At 36.5% G+C, this 22,700-nt stretch overlaps 1 protein-coding gene across 1 annotated transcript in view; it reads right to left on the bottom strand.

The window, feature by feature from the left end:
* Nucleotides 1-22,700, bottom strand: part of CNTLN (centlein) — a gene marked incomplete at its 3' end in the record, with an annotated part of 196,525 nt that overhangs the window by 89,210 nt on the left and 84,615 nt on the right. Inside the window, exons 9-13 of the mRNA XM_082337586.1 lie at nucleotides 16,960-17,058; nucleotides 13,041-13,130; nucleotides 10,719-10,844; nucleotides 5,086-5,207; nucleotides 2,100-2,225 (exon numbers count right to left, since the gene is read on the bottom strand). Coding sequence (XP_082193712.1) covers nucleotides 2,100-2,225; nucleotides 5,086-5,207; nucleotides 10,719-10,844; nucleotides 13,041-13,130; nucleotides 16,960-17,058 — 563 coding nt within the window. The remainder of the gene's footprint in view (nucleotides 1-2,099; nucleotides 2,226-5,085; nucleotides 5,208-10,718; nucleotides 10,845-13,040; nucleotides 13,131-16,959; nucleotides 17,059-22,700) is intronic.

Here is a 22,700-nt window from a genome sequence, read left to right as displayed (position 1 = left end):
TCTTCTTTAAGCAATGCTGTGTTGGATTTGGCTTATACATGTTCTAAATCAACTGAAGCTAACAATCAGTAGGATCTATGAAAGTAAGTGTGTCCACAAAAACTATGGGCTAACCTGATATACTTACACTGCCTGTAAAATCACACATACAAGTAACTGGTACAACTCTGTAGATCATGTCCTTTATCCATAGAGCTTAAGAAAGAATACATGCAATAGAAAGAACCCCTGTCCACAGATCTAAAAAGTACACTAAATTTAGTATTGACTTTCTTAAGAAAATGAGCTCAGATCTTGAAATGCTGCCTTGCTTCAACAACTTAAAGACAGTCATTATTAGAGACAGACATTGAAGGCAGATATAAAAAACACAGGAGTTACGTCTTCATTCTTTCCTTACTCCAACTAGCAATAAGCTACATTGCCCATAAGGAGTAAAAAACACCTAAACCCACACAAGGAGTTCACCTTAATGATCACAATGGTGCACTGGCTTCTTACTAAGTACTATGCAGAATTTTAGGAACTCATTTTGACTTAAAAATTCTGTATTTCAAAGAGCACAACTGTTTGCTCATGCCACCTCACTACAATCTAGTCAAGGCAACTGATCTGCAATGTACCAGCCATAAGAGTGTTCCCCATAAATGTGACTGCACAGGAGCTCTAGGAAAACAGTCCAACTGTGCCACCCTTCAGGGCGTGCACAATACATAAGCAATCTCTCTTTCATGGCTTTGTGTGAAAAGGAGAGGGTTATGTTATTGCTCTTGAGTTACTGTTGTCTGTGGTGAATATGTTGATTACGGATGGAAGGAGAATTACAACTGCAATCACATGTATGGCACGAAAGTGCTCTTTCCTACATGAAAATCAAGATAAACAAAAGTAGTACATGTGATAATTTGTTGTGATAGCTTCAAAACAGAAAACAAAGATGTGACAATGAAGTGACAAGAACAGGCATACAATTGTAACTCACGGATATAAGAATACCCCACGCAACACAGCTACTGGCAATATTGTATGTAATACGCTAAAGCAGCTTATGGGCAACACAAGGACTTAACATACTACAGAACAATTTGCTGCTGTTGAAATTCTGTGATAGCAGCCTTCATGGTATCTCCGCAAAATCAGTTTACATTAGGACCCATTGGGAAAACACATTTTCTTTAATGCTGACAAAAAAAAGTCTGAATAAAAGTTTAGACAATGTCTTGACTCTTAAAGAAAAAAAATGAACTTGACTTACAGAAAGTGTTAAATACCAGCAAAGGGCTAATTATACCACACTAACTTCCTTTTGTCTAGTATAAAAGGACATTTTCTTACTTTGCCTGCCTGAGTATAATAGCCTATGAATTATGAGATCAAAGCAGCAAACTGTATGTTTTCTAAAGTAAGAGTTTCCTTCACCAAGTTTTACACTTACTACAGCTAAAAGAGCTGTGTGAAGGGATCAGCACTAAACCCAAAGGACAAGCTGTGCACAGCAAGAAAGAGAGCAACTCCCTCGTGCTTTTTGCAGGTCACTACCAAGGACCATGTTAGCAGATCCACACCAGACCCTTAACAGGCAGCTCTGCTGCTACCAGTAATTAGCTTGGACAGCTCTGGCTCCAGGAGTAGCAGCAAGGCTACACCATAATGAGCTCAGCTGGGATTAGCAGGACAGGGCAGGGAACCAAGAGAGCTGAGGCATTCTGCATTGCGTATGTATCACAGAGATCAAACAAGGATGGCTGGCTAGGTTATCCCCTCACCACCTCATTCCAAAAATGAAGCACGGCAGTGTGTAAAATACAGGCTAATGAAGAGCGACACCTCCAACAGATGAGAGCCACATTAATTAACACAATCCCTAGATCATGGAATACAGTTTCTGTTAGTGCTAGCAAACTTGTAACTTGTCACTGATTTAAGAGGAAAAAAAAAGGGAAAAAAAGAGCTGATGTTTTTCTTTTCTGCTTTTGGAAGATGGTTTTATCTTGGAATTTTGCAAGGAATTCCTCTTATGTGGCTGGCAAAACACTACCTTCAGAAAAAAAACAGCAGAATGTTTCTTTATGTAAACACCATTTAAGAAAGGAACTCACTTTTCAATCAACAGCTTTTTGTGTTCCCTTTTGAAAAAAGCCAGTTCATTCCACACAGCATCAGAATCCTCTTGACAAAGCTGATGGGAGTCTGCATGCTGGTACCTCCTTTTACTACTTTCAATCCTGTTTATGAGTAAAAAGATGTTGTTTGTTTTCAAATATCTACATGTTTTAGGACAACAAGAACAAAAGCATGCTTACTTCCAGAAAATACAAATTTTAAACGGTGGCATCTACTGAATATAAATCTTGCATGATGTATACATTCTGTGAAGCATGAAAGCTTAACTGTGGTGTTATAGAAAAGTTCAATTACATAGTTTCAGACAGGAATAGTGCTAGTATGGCACCATGGCTCTCAACCAACACGTGGCAGAGCAGTGTTACCCGCATTCATTCTGTCAATATTCCTTACAATAAAGGTATGAGAAAGCAGAAGATGAAAACATCACACAACCTCTTGCAAAAAAATGGGAGAGCCACCAGCTCCCCTAATGCCCCTGCAAACCAACTTGAAAGTTGCACTAATGCCCACTCTAAATCAAACTGTTAATCTATTGTCTAATGAAAGAATAAGCTATCTATGGGTAAGACGATGCATCAGGAAAAAGCATACTGAATTTAGATGCACAGAAAATATTTCACAGTTTTTCTGTCATTAAAATATTTTTATCTATTTTAATACTGCAAAAGATAAACATAGTATTAAAAAAATCCTTTATAAATTGAAGAGAGTTTTAAGTTCATTTTAAATTCCTACCGGGCATAGAAATAAACTCTCAGAGAATGTGGCAACCTCATAAGGCCCCCATCATCTTTGCAGTCACGTATATCAGTGGAAGCTGAATGTACACTGACAGGTGGATTAGGTCCCATCAGCTGCCATCTCGATAACAGATTCTAATCTATGAAGAATCAGAAAGAATGGTGTCCTCCATCACTTACAGAGGATCAGAAGTGTCACATAAGTACCTGATACTGAGTTCTTAATTCACAATTTACGTTACACCAGTGATAAAAAGCTTTTTGAGCTACCAAAATAACAGTGTAAGGCATAACCATTTACAGACTGGTTTTATTTGTGTCTTGGCTACTTTCCTTTGTTTAACCATATTAAAAAGGAAAAAAAAAAGCCCTTTTAGTATGATGGCTTCATACGGTTCTGTTCTGACAACAAAGATGATCAAAACCCTGTAATTTTCAGCTCATCTTAATTATAGATGAAAAAAGTCAGATGTACGAATAAAGATTTAGTATTACACTTTCCTCAATATCTACTTTTCCCAAATACATTCCTGTCAGGACACAAGCTGGTCTCATTTATTTTAAACAGAAACAGAAGTTGCTTTTGCCTCTCTTTCCCTTTTCTTTTCTCCCCCCCCCCCGCCCCCCTTTTTTTTTTTTTAATATCAGAACGAGAACACTCAGTGCTTCACTGTATATCAAGTTTGATTTTACTGTCTTTATCTAGGTTGAATTTTTGTATCTTTTCAGCCTTGGCCTCTCTGTGGACCATGAATGCCTACTTAGCTTAGACAAAGAATTAAATCGTTTCATTGCATAAAGTAACTATCATCCAGTAGGTTTCAGTTGTTTCCAGCCTGCATTGAATTTAAAATAGTGAGCTAGAAGATAAAATCATTCATATTTTTCCTGAATAAACAAAACCTTTTCATTCTAATGTGAAAAAATCTATTTGTTACTTATGCTTTGATATTTCAAAAAATCTTCCTGTGCTACCAATGCATGGAGCAGATTTACACCTTACCATTATTTTCATCCACACCATTTTTTTTCCTTCTTAAAAGACAAACCATTCTTAAGGAAATGCCATAGTATTACAAAGCAATGCAAATCTACTCAGATAGGCCAAAGCATTACTTATATATGAGGGACAGTTTATCATTCACAGCAGGACCCTTTATGTCACCCTGGACTCTGAACAGCTAACAGTTTTGCAGCAATTTCTATGACTCTCTTTTCAGTTAGAGAGAGTTACAAAGTTTGTGTCAAGATTAGTCAGTATTGCTCTAATTACAAAAAGAATTATTTTTATTAAAATTCATATGTGTTCACTAAACTGTAGGTGCACGCTGAAGTCCTACTAAAGCCACCAGGCCGTAAGGACCTGCTCAAATTACTTTCTTGAAATGGGGCCTGAAAAACTGTACCTCAGCAGTGTCTGATAACTGAAGTAATAAGAAATGTCTTCATACCTCCAAATGTGTCTGTTTACCAAAAATTATAACTCTTTGCTAAGGACTTAAAAAAAGAAAAAGAATTTCTGCATAAATTTTTCACTGTTCTGCATAGAATTTAAGGGAGAATTATATATAGAATATTCGCTATTTAAATTTTGATGTGGTAGAGTCTTTCTTCTTTCCATTAATAAAGATATATTACTGCAATATTTTTGTAGAATGATGAGAAATAATTGATCTTATAATCATTTAACAGATGAAAACACCCTGCTTTTCATGCACATACTCTTTTTTTTCCCCTGTTAAGAAGGGGATTTTAGGATCAGCTTCAGCTAATGTTTGAATCACTAAGTGTTAGAGAGGCTGTTATTTCTATATTGTTTAATGTATAAAACTATTTTAAAAAACTATTTGAAACATAAGGAGCAATTGTTCTATTATAGAAAATTAAAAACATACACAGTCAACAAATTAATCAACTGGGGAATTAGACAAGCATAAATAAGCAGCCCTAGCAGACCTTTGTCCAGTACTCAGGCTCAAAATTAGATCCTAAATAAAATAAGTCAAGGTATCAGCTCAATACATTTTACTCTTGGTTTGAACTGTAATTTTTCTCATAGACGGGTATGCCATGTATTCTGCTTTAACAAAGGATAAAGTCTTGATCACCATAGAGTAGCTTCTTCCTTCAAATCAAATTCTCTTTTGAATATCTGTATAATACTTCTGTTCAGATTTCTTGTGTAAGGGAAATGTTTTTAATGAGCTATGTAACTTACCTGCTATCGCCCTCTTCCCACTGCTTTAATTGCTCTTTTAGTGCTCTGTAGTTGGTCTGTAACATCTGCAGGCTCTCTTTGCGTTTTTCATGGGCTGCTCTTAGCTCATCAGTTTCTTGAGTCTGTATAGCACCAGAAAAACAAAATTAGAGTTGGGCAAAATGTAAGAGACTTCCACACAGATCACATGAAACAAAAGTTCTGTTTAAGTAACTATTAACAACCTCAGAAATCTAAATAGAAAGATCAGGAATCACAATCCCTGAGGTCAATTTTTTCTTAGTGCTGCTTTGGCATATTTTGCTATTTTGGCAAATTTTTTGTTTTTTTTTTTTTTTCTGACAAGCTTAAAAAAATTACTACCAAAATGTCAGTTTTCACCTTTTGAATGCATTGGCCTAATACACCTAAAATACATAGACTGAAAAATGATTTTTTTTTTTTTTTTTCCTCCATGAAAAACTAATCTATGTATTTTTGAGGGAAACACTGGCCACACTGAGCTCCACATCAAAAAACCCTAAATTTAAATGGCTTCAGGATTTCCTCATATATTAATTTATTTCTGTAAATATATATAAGCCTGCAACACCCAGACTTTGTTCTCTAGTTATGTAAAAAACAAGAAATAAAACCAAATTTTGTAATAGCTTTTATATAATCAAAACCATATGAAAAAATGTACTCTTTTTTTACAGAATGAAAAGTAAGATATACCTTGATTTATATTACAGGATAACATCATGCAAGTTTAAAAAAATATTTTCCTAAGTAACAACACTGGGCTCTGAAAAAAATGAACATTAGGAAGAGGACATTCCACAGTATAAAGCAAATCAAATTCTGGCATACAGCAGTAAAGAATTCACCAGACATTATCCTGTAGTAAAATTTGCCCTCAGTGCTTCATTTCCAGTTCAATGGGAGCTCTGCTTGCGGAGTACGTACAGAACATGTTCCTTAATCTCTAAGTAAATCACAATACTTTATTTGTATGCATTAACTGCTTATATGCAAGGAGGGCTTTTCAGCATTAGTCAATAAATAAGATACACCATTAGTCAGAGCTGCAAGCAACAAAAATTAAATCCCACTATAAAAACATGGCAAGGGTTTCTACAGTAGTGCTAACTACAAAGTATCTCGACCAAGCTTGGCTTCTAAGATGTAGCCCAGCTTCCATGGCATGTAAACAAAGCTGAAAAATACAGGCTAAAATTTCAGATGCTACTTTATATAAAATTCCAGAAGTTTTCCGGAAGTGACTCAGGGAACACACAAAGCAAATTTAGGAATAGAAGCAGCTACCAAAATGACCTTACCGTTAAATACTTTTCCAACGCGGTGGGTTTTTTTCTGAAACCACCTCTAAACCAGATGCACTTATAAATTTAGAATTGCTTAAAAAGTACTTTTGACTGATTTTAAGTAGCTCATATAAATACTACAATGATATTAAAAACAATCACACAAATAGCAAGATAAATTTATGACAAAGGCCATAGAGACTACTACCAAGCTTTGCTTGACACTACAACAGGAAATTTTTATAAGAATCCAATCATAAATACTGTGTTTTCAAGAGAAGTTCATGAAATCATTATTCTGAGATTGTTTGATATTGCTAGTGAAAACTGATCAAGTCTAGCAAAGTACTGGAAAATAATGTCTTCAGCATAAATCCTCAGAAGTTTATTAGTGTCAATGCCCTTTCAGGGATGCAACCAAGTGTAGAATTTGGCCTTTCCTATTTATGAATCTACATTTTTCATTATTGCTTACCTGTTCCATTATCCATTCCGTAAGTTATTCCCTTCCCTTATCAGGTGCTCTGCTCTCACAGAGCAGAAATAGAAATTACACGATTAACTGTCCCAATCAGTCTCTTCTATTGAATTATCAAGCACTTCAGAACTTTAAATTCACACTGTAATTTCCATAATCTCAGTTAGTTCCATCTCTCTCTGACTGAATTACATTATATTTTTTAATAACTAAACTGTTTTGTATACATTTTCCTATATATTGACACAAATGGGACAGAACAACGATCCCTAGCAGTGCTGGATCTCCAGGTTATTCTCCAGCTCTCCACTATCATTCTATAGTATTTCCCATGCAATAATGAAAGACAAAAGACAAAGTCCAATCTGCAAGAGGAAGAACCCAACTGCCTGTGAAAAAAAGTCATTTTGCTATTTGCAGGCAGCTCAGACAAGCCAAAAGATTCTAATCACTACTTAAAATTTTGTTGAAATTGACCTGTAACAACTTCTGTTACAGTAAAAATTGAACTAAAATGGAATTAAAAAAATATACTGATTCAATTCTTTGACTGCTTGTCTTAGGCTGACAGTAAGTAAAGAACCTGACCATTACAAAAGTAGTTTTTTCCATAAGTAGTTATGTGGAAAAGCCACAATATTAATATATTTTCGGCATCTGAACACCATACATTGAACAGGACTATGTATGAAATCTAAATATGCCTTGCTCACATAAACAAGTATTAAGGTGGCCCTAAAGAATGATCTACGTATTCTAGTTCTAATTATCTCCAAAATTTTAGAACTTTAAACAAAAAGGATGAGAAAATAGCTCTCCTATTGCTTTTGAAAACTTTCCAGTTAAAGCCAGGAAGATCTCCTCTAGGCTACGCTAGTGATCACAGTTCTAAAATATAATACAGGAGAACATATTCTTAGTTGGTACCAAATATCTAACTCTTGGCAACCAAACTCCTACCCACTTCTTAACGACCAACAGATTGATGTACTTATGCTTTGGACCATTCTAAGTAATCGATAATTTGTTATTCAAAATCCCTTAAATACTCTTTATTTACTTTGACATTCTCTTCCCTAAATGAGGGTGCAATCAGGCATGCTCTGTTACTTTTTAGTATGTCCTGGAGAGCAGAAATGAAGTCAAGTCTGTACCAAAACTATGGACACTCTGAATTTACAGGATTACCCTATCTATATGAGCAATAAAGACAGTAAGAGCCAACTTTCCTTAGCCAGAAATGAGTCAGTTGAGGAGAACTGGAAAATCCTATGAATCGGACCTTGCCCTTTTCTGTTCCGTTGTAATATCAACTGAAGCATCAAAAATTCCTGTTCCTGAAATCCCCACAAATAAAGTTGTTCATCTATTTGTTACCAATTTTGCAAAAGGTCTGATGGGTAAAGTCACAATTTCATCTTTAGGACATGCATCATCAGTATGTTTACTGATAGAGCAAGCATTTTTCTGAGCAAGTATATTTCAAGTAATCATATAGTCAACTCTTTGCTTGAGGAGGCAATAATGCAAGCACCACTTTTGAAAACATTGATCCCATGCATTATTCTTTGTTGGAAGCAATGCCTGAGAGGAGGCTGATATCAAGAAATCATACAATACCAACAGAATTATTCTGATGTTAATTTAAGTTATGACAGCTGAGTTCACTGTCATGCTGGCAATAGTCTCACTGAATTCTGAATGTAGTGCCACAACAGTGTTTAATATGTTGACCTGGGCCTCTACAGCTACTTTTCAATCAATTAAAGCATTCTGCAAAAGAAGCCAAGTAGGTTTCCTAAAGAATATGCAAGCAGTTCATATATTCAGTTTCAAGGGGAGATATAAGATTTAGCCCTTAAAGACCTCATGGATTAACAGCTGTGATAAATACAGATCCCACACTTGCAACGTAATAAAGCTGCACAGATTCCTAAATTATGTTTTTAAGATGAAACGGAAGAAATGACAAAGGCACCATGGCGAACGGTAAAAATTACATTATGAGGTCATGCAGAGAGAATAACAATCCTTTCTCTTCCGTATCTGCTTAGAAAATCAAAGTGCTCCTCTTCAGTCTTCTCTTCAGCAGAAGAAAACACAAAGAAATGTGGAACACGCTATCATTTAAGACAACAACCATACACACTGATGGGTGAGCTTTGCTGCCAAGGGCAGAGCAGCTGTAGTCCACAGTGCCAGAATAATCTGTAGCATCAGTGCCTGGCAGGCCAACCAAAAGTAACAAACAGGAGGCCTGCCAAAGGCCACTTCTCAGGTAGAGCTGGTGGGACATGCCTTAGATTTCTCAACAGAGAGAAAAAACAAAATAAAATTAATCTTCTGACTCCCAGGAATAAGGAGTAAGACGGCCTGTAAGACTGAATTTGAAGTCTAAATCATCTTTCCTGTTCACATATTCTGCGTGTGTTAAGATATTACACTAAATTCTGTCAAGTATACAGGGTGATGAACTTTTGCATTTGTCCTAAAATATAATTCCCACTCACATTTTTTCTAAAATTGACTTATCGCATAAGAGTGCCTTTTTGCATGAGGCAGGAGCTCAGGAGTATGGTTTGCAGGGCTCCCCAAATTTTTTCACTTACCTGACATTTATGACAGCATGTTCAATATAACCAGTTCTGCTTTGGGCTACATATACCAAAAATATCTTTCAAATTCCATAACTTAAAGAAATGTAAGCAACAAGGGAAAAGGGAAGAGAAAAAGAAAAAGAAAGGGGAGGGGAGGGGAGGGGAGGGGAGGGGAGGGGAGGGGAGGGGAGGGGAGGGGAGGGGAGGGGAGGGGAGGGGAGGGGAGGGGAGGGGAGGGGAGGGGAGGGGAGGGGAGGGGAGGGGAGGGGAGGGGAGGGGAGGGGAGGGGAGGGGAGGAAGGGAGGAAGGGAGGGAGGGAGGGAGGGAGGGAGGGAGGGAGGGAGGGAGGGAGGGAGGGAGGGAGGGAGGAAAAGAGAAGAGAGAAGAGGGGAGAAGAGGGGGGAAGAAGGTGGGGAAGAAGGGGGGGAAGAAGAGAGGGGAAGAAGAGAGGGGAAGAAGAGAGGGGAAGAAGAGAGGGGAAGAAGAGAGGGGAAGAGAGGGAAAAAGAAAAGGAAAATTAAGAGGAAGAGGAAAAGAAGGAAAAGGAAAGAAAAGATGAGTCTGAATTGTAAATGCTTAAGAAAATATGACTCAGGGTTTGGGTTTTGCATTCTGAGGTGCAATTTGAAACCAACAGGTCATTCAAAAGGTACTATTTTTTTAAGTAAAAAACAAACCAACAAAAACAAACCAACAAAAGCCTATAAAACTGGGATAAAATTGGAAATTGTAATACATGCTCAATTAAGCTTTTCTACCATGGGTTGCGGGGGGGTGGGGGTGTTTGCTGGGGTTTTTTTTACAGCATTTGTTAGAACAACAACTTCTGAGCCATACCTTCTAAGAGTACAAGGGTCAAATTTGTTCCAAGTAATTGACTTCAGCATTTTAAAATACTGGCTTCACTGTACAAGAAAAAAATTTTTTCTTTGTACTTTCTGCTTCACTTTATTTCTATATGAATACATGAATTTCTCAGACACAAATTTTGAAAATTTATTTAACAAGCACGTATTATTGATGGCAGCTCGAATTAGGCTTCCATAGGACTGCAGGAGTACCAACACGAGATATCTAGCAGTAAAGGAAAAAGGCAAACTAATGCAGAGTGCTCTGTTATGCTAACACACTTACAGTCCATAATGATATGTGCATTTTGCATTTTTAAAATATCTGTTTATTTTGGTATATCTTTATCTATGCAAGCTTATAGCTAGAGGGTTTTTTTATTTTTATTTTTTTAATGTTCACCTTTAGCTGTAGTGTCTTCTCTAAGTTTTCAATCTTCCTTTCAGCTATTTTAAGCTTCCTTAGCTCCTCTGACTCTCTAAAAGAGCTCTTTGGGGACAGAGACCTTGAACGTTTCACAGGTGGTTCCTGGAGAATAAAACAAGGACATGGTTGAACTAGTTGGAACACCGGATTATGAAAGACATGCAGAATTAAAGAAGAAGTAATTTTGAATACTAATAATGAATTATAAAAAAAAAAAAAAATCTGCACGGAATACCAGAGAAATAACAAGCAGAATTACCACAGCGCTACCACTAAAGGTTTCTCTGTGACTCGTTAATGAGAATATTCATTTACATTTACATTGTTTCTTTCAGAATAATGATGTCCCATTAGGGAAGACTAAAGGGTTATAGACTCAGAAATGCAAGAAACCTCATTACAAAGGAGGGGATAGAGGCTGGTCTAATTGCTCTATAAGGGTCCAAGGTTACACTTGATAGGACAACCAGAAACAAGAGGGAAAGGATTTTTTTCCCTTTGAAATAGTTTAACACACTGTGAAGTTGAAGGAACAATATGCTTGAGGAATATAAATACAACAGACAGTAGATCTTATACCATAATGACCATATGGTCATTAACTATAATGTGACTAACTAGAGACAAGAATATGTGTTTATATTATGTACAGCTTCATATAGCAATCTGGAGAAAGAATATGTGAAAGTAACACTTAAACTGGGCAGCTTTCTTGTTCATTCTATGTCATATGTCCTTATGGCAAAGAAAGAAAGACCTCATCAAATTAGACTTTCTGATTTTCTGAATAACTTTGGTTAAGGACAGAGAAATACCTACACACACTCAATACCGTTAAGGTAAAATGCTATTACGTAAATATATAAGGTCAAACAAAAACTTAAGATTAATTGTGATTATTGTTGTTACATGCTGCCATCTCCACTGTAAAATAACTGACTTACAACAAAAGGAATTCAGGATAAAGTCTTCTTGAATACTACATATTTCAACACTTTTACTGTTCCATTAAATTAATTTAATCTTAAAGAGAATTTTAATGAGCAACTGGCATTTTTTTCTTTGACCATTACCTTCCAATATTAAATGTCTGCATGACACTGTATACCACACTTTCACTTTAAATCACATATGTTTCCAAAAAGGAGAAAAAAAATAATATCATGAAATGTCAGAAAAAATATTATCACATATTTAAGAATTTAAATATTGCTGAGGTGTTTTTGTCATTTGGCTTTGGGTTTCTTTTGCTTCTGAAATGTGCCTGAATGAGATTAAAAAAAACCAAAACAACAAAAAACAAACAAAAAAGCAAACCAAAACTAACATCTGTAAAGAATTTTTGTACATTTAAAATCTGCATGTCAAATGGACATATTTTGTATATTCCTGTCAGTTCCTTTATATAACAGAAGAAACTAGAAGAAAGTTTTAATGAACATTTAAAACAATATTTCCAAAGTTATGGTTTTATATTGTCAGTATAACATTGTACTGACTAAGAGTAGATCTCTTTGAAATAATAAGAATACTGACTTACATTTTTTTATAATAATTCTGGTAGAGATATCCAAAAGTTTACTTCAGTTAATAGATGCTGATATTAATCAGTAAAGATTTTAACATTGCGCAAAACCACATTGATCTCTTTCAGGTGTCTGAACCAGAACATCCCAAGACCAACATATAAAAAAATTTACTCATCTTCAAAGTCCCAGATTTCTTGCATAAAACCAAGATCTTTAATAAAACTTCCATATTTCCTAATTATTGCATACCCATACTAATTTCTCCTAAAAGTCCAGAATGCATTATTTTTCACAAAATGTTTCCTAGTTAAACTTTATGTTTGTATACAGAAGACTTGAAAAATACATTATTTCTCTGAAATCAGGAAAAAAAAGGTCAAAGCACTTCATTTGTTGCCAAAGAGAAGGACAACAAAGGAAAACAAGTGGACCAACCAGCACCAGACTGCTAAGAATAACTAGGAGAAAAGAGAAAAAGATACAGAAAAATGTAAAATTCATAGTCTTGCTGCTTTAATCAAAGGTGATCCGATACAATGAGTACAAACCAGTTATTCTTTATATGTATATATATATATATACACACACACAGAGACTTTATCTATAGCTACCTGGGATTGTGCTGTGAATCTTTTTCACAGGGCCAAGGTATGGAAAAAAATAGAGAAAAATTCTAACTATTTATGGACACAGAAATAATTCCTTGTGAGAACAGGTGGGATTGGTGACGTGCATTAAGAAACATTGTATTGTTTGAATATGTTTTTACCTGTTTAGTGGTCAGACTAGAGGTCTGTGGAGAGAAGGAGCTGGGTCCAGTTTTTAGACCTGCACATAGATAGTTTGAAGGTAATCTTTGCTAAAAAGGCAAGCAGTTTAATTTTCCTACCAAGACAGAAGAGACTGTGTAGTAAAATACATTGTAATTTGATTGCCTGGGGCTGCTGCAAAGCTTAATTTGGAAGATGGCATCTGTAATGCCCTTCTCACAACTGCAAACTTTGCTGCTGCTGCTGCCAGGTTTAAGCATTTAATTTTTAATCCAGACCTTAAATCCTACAGTAAATTTAGACATACATGTATCAAATATATACATAAATTCTCATGTTGTAAACATTTCCTAAATGTTTAGGAATAAGAAAAATTCCAGTTTTACGAGCAAAGAATTTTATTCCAAATCAGTAAAGGGTAACAACAGAAAACTTTTCATCAAATGATCCTAAAACATGTTTAGAAAAGACTAAGTCAAATAGCAGAAAACCAGAAATAAACAGGCTTTGTAATATTAATAGATATGAAACTTTATGACATAAGATTTAATGTAAAGAAGTAGCTGGTAAGCGGATCTGATGCACATTAACTGTTAATGGAGGTACAGGAAGCAGAAAAAGAAAAGATGCCTCTTTTGAAACAACCTTCTGTTACCTTTCTGCACCATGAAAGACACCATGCAATGTAGCTGGAAATAGTCACGTTCTTGAATTCCACAGGTTTTGTTTTGGATGAAGTCCCAAAACAAGTAAAAAAAATGCAAACAAGGGAAGCCAGAACTCTTACTGAAATGTCTTGGAGAACTTTTCTGCACACATAGATCAGATCAATGTCTGCCAGGATACAGCACTGAAAACTGTGGGCAGAAATCTTAATGTTTTTTATCAGTTGAAGAAAGAGAAACATTGTTGAAGCTGAACCAGAGGCTGATAAGATACAAGTGGGGTTTTTTGGAGAGGAAAAATGGCAAATTCTTGATTCCCTATGTTTCAACAGGATCTTCATCAGTACCACAAATTAACTCATGCCTTTTAATATCTTGGCATTATAGACTTAGAAGAATGCTACACAATGTATATCAATAAAAGGCAATTATAACTCTCATGCATCATACAACAGGAAAGCTTAGCTATAAAAAAACCAAGGGCTGTATTACTGAATCAGCCAGCAGACTTTTATATGGCAGTTCAATTAGGTAACAGAAATTATACGTAGCTCACAAAGTTTAAGCTCCAAAAAGAGCTCTAGGAAGATCAAGCAACTGACTCTTAAGTCTTCACACAAAATGGCCCCTCAGCTGAACCACTTTCCACCGAGACTGGACTATGAGTGTTACAATTGCCTCTAAGCACACACTTAACAGTATCAAGAAAAATGACACCACACACGCACATATAACAAAGCTCCTAACCACCACAATATCTGTCTCGCAGAATAAGTTGTTTCTATTACTCTTTGTAGGCAAGGGATTTGAATTTCTGCAATTCACAAAAAACAATAGCCTATAGATGTATACATGTCATTGCATTCTGCAGAACCAAACATAGGTGGAAGTATCCAGTCATGTGGCCACACATCCCAATTTACCACACTAGTGGCAAGTTTGTTTTGTCCCAGGCCCTTCTTTTTAATACCTTTCCAATTATTTCTTCTTTCAAAATCTTTGGCTTTTTAGAGTAGAAACTAACCAAAGCAGTGTCATTCTGATCAGAAGTGATTCCACGCTTTGTATCCTGGGAATGCACATAAGGGGGGATGAAGGGTTAACACAACAGAGTCTTTGTGAAGCCAAAAAGACCACCATTGTAAAACATGAATTGTATATCCAACATATTCCTCCTGTCAAATCATGCGCTAATAACTTGTCATGAATATTTTTGTCATAAAAGACAGAACATCAAGGTAATGGGAAGATTTTTTTGATTGCGAGGAAAAATCAGGAAAGACAGCAATAGTACCTTTTCTATTTTATATGTATATTTTGTGATCCTAAAGCCAGAATGTTTCTACAATTTTCCTTACTGTCTTGCCTAAATACAAAGGATTTGTAGCCTGTCAATTTAGTTCCCAAAAGTTTTAATAGAAACTGTGTGCACATGTGAAAAAGTGCACATTATCAAACAATCCTGACTCTTGAAAGAGCATGACTAGGACCCACATATCAAAACAGGAAAAGATTCTCTACAATAGGATTTAAAATTTTGTATCTAGTTTTACTCAAGGGAGGTAACTGCTTTATTCCTGACACAGTGATCAGTTCATGACAAACACAGTACTCTCATTTACATTTTTCTGAGGAAACAAGAAATGACATTGTGGTGGGTTAACCCTGGCAAAGGGTCAAACACCCACCCAACTGCTCACTCACTCTCCTTCCTCACCAGGACAGGGGAAGAAAACAGGATGAAAAAGCTCGTGGGTTGAGATTGCTTACCATTCACTGTCATGGGCAGACTCGACTTGGGGAAAATTAAAGTTATTGCCACTTAAAATACATTTCGGTAGCAAGAAATTAAAAAACAAAACAAAACAAAAAAACCCCAAACAACTAAAACACCACTTTCTCCCTCACCCTGCTTCACAGGCTCAACTTCTTCATTCCTGACTCTTCTACCTTCTGCTGAGCAGTGCCAGGGGATGGGGAATGGGAGGTTACAGTCAGTCCATAACAGCTCCTCTCAGCCACTCTTTCCTCCTCACACTTTTCCCCTGCTCCGGTGTGGGGCCTCTCCACAGGCTGGAGTCCTTCAGGATAAACCTGCTCCAGAGTGGGTCCTCCACGGGCCACAGTTCCTGTCAGAAGTACCTGTTCCAGCATAGACTCCTCTCCACACACTGCGGTTTCCATGAGGGAATATCCATCTGCTCTGCTGCAGGCTCCTCCACCAGCTGTAGTGTGGGCATCTGCTCCATGGTGGTCCTCTCCATGGGCTGCAGGGAAATATCTGCTCCGGCACTTGAAGCACCTTCTTCCTCTCCTCCTCCTATGACCTTGGTGTTTGCAGGGCTGTTTCTCACCTTCTGTTCTTCACTCTACATTGCCTGTGCAGCATTTTGTCCTTTCTTAAACACATTTTCACAGAGGCGCCACCACATGCTCCTAAACAAATGTTCTAAAATACGTCTTTTCCCAAAAATAGCATACAGTGCAGGATATTGAGAAAGAACAAGCCATAGTTTTCAAAGGAAATGTTATGACATACCAAATGTGGGAAAACCAGGAGATGACACAATCACAATAATTTTTTTTTTAGATGAGGAAGAAGCTAAGCACACTGGAAAACATTATGACTTTCCTAATTTAATAAATCAATTTAAGCCATAGAATTATTTACGAATCTGTTTCATTAGCTATAGTCTATAGCTGTTACTGTTACCTGGTGCTTAAATTTAACAGTAAGTCATCAGGAAAAAGGCAGCCCAGCATTATACAGGGTAATAAAAAGTCGGAAGTATAAACTTCAAAAGAACATTGTTGTCATTCTTCATAGAAAAAAATACTACATCATACTTTAAAATTCAACAATTTGAAAAAAATATATTTTTCATTTATAAAATCATAATAATAACCATTTATATTTCTCTCATTTTCCTTCCAGGGAAAGATGGTCATTCTGATAAACCCATAAAATACCTGATAAATATTCATTTTAACAAACCTACAAAGAACTTATCCTTCAAATATTTCATTTAATTAAGAATCCCTTATTCAGTATTTAATAAGGTAAAATCTTCTACTCCCAACAGCTATTTTAACAAGTCTTTGGCAGATAACACAAGAACCATTCAAACAAGCTTCCAGAATTATAAGCAGCATCAACAGATATTAAAATTATTATCTGGACCCTTGAGCAAAAATGTTTGGCTTTACCAGCCTGACTTAGACACAAATACACAAGACAATAAAACTATCCTACCTTATGCTTTCTTCCAGTCCTTATGTTCTTTCTTTCCAGAGTATCTGTAGTGTACAAATTATGCTCTGCTAGGTTAAGACTTGCTTTTTTCAATTTTTCCTGTAAAAGCTCAATTTCAGATTTTTGCATTGTAATAACACACTCCAGCTCACTTAAAGAAGGCTGTTGAAACACCTAGAAAATGATAGTACAGGTATATTACACTAGTAACAAAAAATCAGAACTGTAACAAATCATTTAGATAAAACTGCCTAGAGAAACACAACATTACCAATATTACAGGAACATGTGAGAGCTGTAAATAATTCTGCTTTTGTAAATGACTCACGAATCCATAATCAAAACCAGACGCCAAAGCGTTAACTAAACATTTTCACATCACCACCACCATATTTTCCAAATCCAAATTTATAGTCTTAACAATGGTTACTTTATACAGACGTTTCTTCTGCAGCAACTTATTCTACTATGGTATTTTGAATCTCACATGCTGTCAAAATTTCTTGACAAAACATTTTACCTCCTAGACTTGTTTCGGATGAAATTTCAAGTTGGTAAGTATCACTGGCCTATCAAACATGGGAAAAAAAACCCTTTAACTGCATATTCTGTCAATAAAGATATTCTTAGTTAAAAACTGCCTAGAAAAGTACCTCTTTAATGTTAATCTACAAAATGTATCCACTATGTCCATAAACTCAGACAGCACAAATGTTGTGGTCATAGCAATTCCTTGGCACAATACAAAAACTGCCGCACACTGCTCACCGTGGCCCTGTTCCAAAACCTGTTCAGACCAAAACACATTTTCATTGGTACCAGCTATCTTTAAGTCATATCCCCAACGTCCGATAGCGGACTCATGTGTGTACACATGACCAGGAGTAGTGAAGTTACCATGGCTTGATAAATTACTCCTTGTCAACTGAGTTTTCATTAACTGCCTGTGATCACACTGCACTGCATTACAATGACAAGGCAAAACATTGTTAGCTTAGCATAAGCAACAGCAGTATGCCTGTTGTGGCAGCCTATGGCAATCAAAGTGAAATGCTTTAGCTCAGACCTCCTCCACAGTGTTTTAAGGCTGGGGACAGGCATTCACCTTGCAACATCTGTGCCAGATAAAGATAATATAATTCCCAGATGGTCAACGCTTCCAAGCAGCTGGAAGTTAGCACCCCAACACTATTGCTGAAAGAAGGGATAGCGCAAACCCTCTCCCCAATCAATTGCATAAATAAAAGCATGGGTTAGTTTAAAAAGTCAATGCAAGTGGCTTGAGGTAACCCAGCTGGCCTTGTATTGCACTGATTAGGGCAAACTCATGAAACCCCTATTGCCAGGGGTGCTCTGACAGCAATGACAAGCACCTAGGAAACAGTAAAGTCTTCAATCAACAAAGCCTCATCCAGAAGACAACTTTCTCAAGACTGACTAAAAACTTTTATTTTACACATACTCTCTCTAATTAGTTCTAACAACCTGACTTGCTTGCAACTGTTTGAGCATATTCTTAAGACAAATACTCATTTCAATAGAGAAGAAAGAATTTGGTACAATTATCACTTGTTCCTACTATCTCAAGTACTAGTATGCCCCAAGTAAAACAAATCAGGTATACTGACAAAAAATCAGAAAAAGCAGTGTAAAAAAGGTTACACAAACCAAAAAAAATCTCCAAATTCATGCCAATAAAGAAATGGGATGGTTCAAAGTTGATTAAAATGAAGCAAGCAAACACTCTAGTAAGCTTAGTATTTGACAGAAACAGATTAATGGGCATAGCCATTTTATTTCTTTCTAAGCAGAATATGAAGCTTTTCATAAAGCATACTATAAACTCACACTTTCTACAAATAAATCCCAAATTAGAAATACGAAGCATTTATTTGCGCAACTCCTCATACAGCAAACAAGCACAGAATAGTTGTCAGAGAGTAGGAGTTGCCCATGCTTTTGCTGACTGTTCCTTAAATAATTTCAGTTGTTCATTTTGAATAATTTAGGCCATATGTAGTTGCAAACAGATGTCATTTCCACCTATGATCAGCAAAAGGCCAGTTTATAACTAAAAGAAAACTCTACACAGAGGAAAAAAAATGGAAAATAGAAAAATGAGTAGACAAGCCATGCATTGAAAGAACATTTAAAAGAAAACTGGGCTTTTTGTTCATTTGACCAAAACCTTAGCACTACATAAAAAGGAAAAAAAAATCCAACAAAACCTGGAAGACAGAAATAGTGCTAGTAGATAAGGGAAATGTAGTTATACTTAAGTTATATACTTTTTTTCCCTCGAACTTTATTCTTTCTTTTAAGAAAGAGAAATACACCTACCAAGTCATCCCATTTTATTGATTTCTCAGCTGTATGTAAAAAAAGACTTCTACATGTAACGTAACATCAGTAAGTAAAAAAAGAATCAACAGCTTCAATCTGTTATAATCAGTTTAATTCATATTACCGTTACTTTAAGAAGTTTACAACTGTTAAACGTTGCTGACTTTTTAACCATGAGAATTACAGAAATTTAGCTAACAAATAACTTCTTACTGTATCACTACTTTTTAATTTTTTCTTTCAGAAATGAAATGCCCAGTGTTTTGAAATGTCAATCCATTTAAGACTCATGGAATATATCAAATCCTTGCTCCTCTATGTCAATGAAGTTCTGCTACTGACTTTAATAGGGCCAATATATGAAGAAGGTTCTTCATTTGTTTGGGGTTTTTTCCCCCTACTTTTTTCTCCTCCCAAAAGAGATCTCTAGAAATTACCATGAAGTGATACTTACTTAACATTAAAATATTGTAAAGGCACAGTTTCTAACAAAACTATTACAACAGTCTTTGTGCACATGCATACACACACATATTTCTTGGGAAACTAAACTCAACAAAACCAGTCTTAGATCTTAACTTATACCTCCAAAATGCCTATGTTTTTACCCTCAAAATATTCAGCAGATCACTGTTACCAAGAACTTGCTACATAATTTAGGTCTACGATATCCTCAAAACCTGCTCAATTTTTTAAGTATGCATGTGAACTTTCTTCAGTTTCAGGAATTCTAAGAACCCAGATGCAACCTGAAGAGATCCATTTAAAAATTTAGTTTTTGCTTATCAATGAACTCTAGTTTAAGAAGGGCTGGGTATCATTTTCTGTTAAATTTAACATATCCTTCGCTATTTGATAACTATTCTTCTACATTTCCTAGCCTAGAAGACTTTGTTTACTGAAATATCAAGAAAATTTTTAAACCTGAATTTTTAAGACATGAGAACAGATCTTCCAAAGACACAAAGCTGGAAGAAATTTCTCTCTCTGGTCCTTTGTTTCAGATTCATGTCTATTCAACTTTATATTACTACGCTTATATGTTCCACGTATCCTTGGTTAAGAGCAAAAAAATCACAAACCCCAAATTAATTAGTGAAAAAATTTGGCTATTATGAGAACATTGATTCCTTCTGTATAAAACTTGACTTTACAAACAACCCAGAGTTCCAAGATTTACACATGAAGAAAGAAGTGCAATTTCTTCAGATATGTGTACAGTGAAAGAAATGTGACCTTTTCTTGGCTTTTCATTTTCTAGGTTTACATCTGAACTCTTATTTGTAATCTAAGAACTAAGGGAAATATTACAATTACTAAGGCCAAAATGGCAAATAATTTGGACTATAATAGAGCTCTGATTTAAAAATCCTAATATTATTGGAAAAAAAGCACAATATTGCGATTCAAGACTGCAGAAAGCATTTAACATCCAGGCTCTGTATGAAGAAAGTAGTCCAGTTTCATAGTAAAGATCAGAAATCTGCAATCCAGAAAAATAAAAACAAGTTACGTGCTAAAGGGCAGCACCAGGTTCTTCCACAGCTTCTGTCTCAGAATTACCATTGCAGATCTTTGATCTTATGAACTGAAATACTAACTCACTTCAACAAAGAGTTCCATGAAGGTTCACTTCCTAAGGTCTATTCTGAATCCTATGTCTAAAAGTAAAATTCCCACAAGACGATTATTTCACTGTACACATAACGTTGACCCTTTTCACAGTCTATCCATCTACATGTTGAATGTAGCAAACAAATGCTTTCTCTCAGGTTTAAGCATCTTAGATTAGATTCTACCTGCATTACAAAGTCTAGCTTAACAGAATAATGGTTTCTTCTTTCACTTAGCAAAATTAGTTTATATCATATGCTATTTTGTCACAATGGATACATAATTTTTTCATACTGAAACTCAATTTAACATGAAAAACATATATTCCAAATACATGTCAGAGGCTTATTTATGTTTTAAACAACAAATAGGATCAAAAAAGTATTTATTTCTACCAAGCAGACCCCTCACTCCTCTTATGCTTACGTGTGTTTTAAAAGTAAGACACAGCTGATGTTTTCTGGATGCATTAATCAAGATGAAGCATAAGCACCATCTTTGGCACAAAGGTGTACCACTAGGGGAAGCATCCACACTGTACTTACAGAAGGGAATCCAATGCCACCTTTTCAATGCTGCTGTTGTCAGAGATCAGAAGCAGTACCGAACAATACGGAGAAAATACAGCTATGCTCCACCATACTTCTATTCTGTATGACTTTCCTGAACCAGCAAAGACAGCAGGTATCAAGGGAACAGATATCTAAGAGCTTCAGAACTGATAACATAGCCTTAAGTGTACTCCTGCTTTCCCTCAACTTCCTCAGCACAAAGTTGTGCTAGCACTAACTGCACAGTACCAAAACTACTGGCTAAAGGAGATGGAAAAAGCTTGCACAGTCTTTCTGTAAGCAGGTGCAAGCTCACTCTGCTTCAACCACAAACTGGCCAAGAGGCACACAGTGGCTTAGTAAAGGCTAAAATATCTTTTCTCTCAGCAACACAACAGTTTACATATGCAGCTCAGACTACAGGAAGTGTGCACACCTTTACCAGAATATCTGCGTTAGGAAACAGCATTTTTGACCTACAACAACCAATTGGCCCATGACCATACCCCAGTTTTCTTCCAGTCTAACTCCAGGAATCCAGTGCCATATGCCACACAAAGCCACGATGCAGGGCATGTCCAGACGCAGTTTATAAATGCAAAATAAGAATCACTTCCTGGGTTTCCTCTTATTCTGTTACTGAGTTAGCTAGCTGGGCAGCTAAGTAAGAGGCAATGGTCACCTCAGCAGCCTTTGCAAGCTCCTTTTTACAGCTTGGAAATCCAGTTGTCACAGCCTCATCTCTATTTACTGTACATACTTCTAGGACGGGCACCAGCAACGAACTGTTGAAGAGCAACTTACCCAGCTGTTGTGGTTTATCCACAGCTGGCAACTAAGCACCACACAGCTGCTTCCTCACTCCCCCCCAGTGGGATGGGGGAGAGAATCAGAAGTGTAGAAGTGACAAAACTTGTGACTTGAGATAAAGACAGTTTAATAAGCAAAGCAAAAGCCACATGCACAACCAAAGCAAAACAAGGAATGCATTCACTCCTTCCCATGGGCAGGCAGGTGTTCAGCCATCTCCAGGAAAGCAGGGCTCCATCACGCGTAACGGTTACTTGGGAAGACAAACGCTATCACTCCGAATATTTCCCCCTCCTTCTTCTTCCCCCAGTTTATACACTGAGCATGACGTCATACGGTATGGCATAGCCCTTTGGCCAGCCTGGGTCAGCCCCCCTGGCTGTGCCCCCTCCCAGCTTCTTGTCCCCATGGCAGAGCATGGGA

The sequence above is a fragment of the Platalea leucorodia genome (assembly GCF_965183815.1).
Source record: "Platalea leucorodia genome assembly, chromosome: Z".
Lineage (NCBI taxonomy): Eukaryota > Metazoa > Chordata > Aves > Pelecaniformes > Threskiornithidae > Platalea > Platalea leucorodia.
This window is presented reverse-complemented; position numbering and strand designations above follow the sequence as displayed.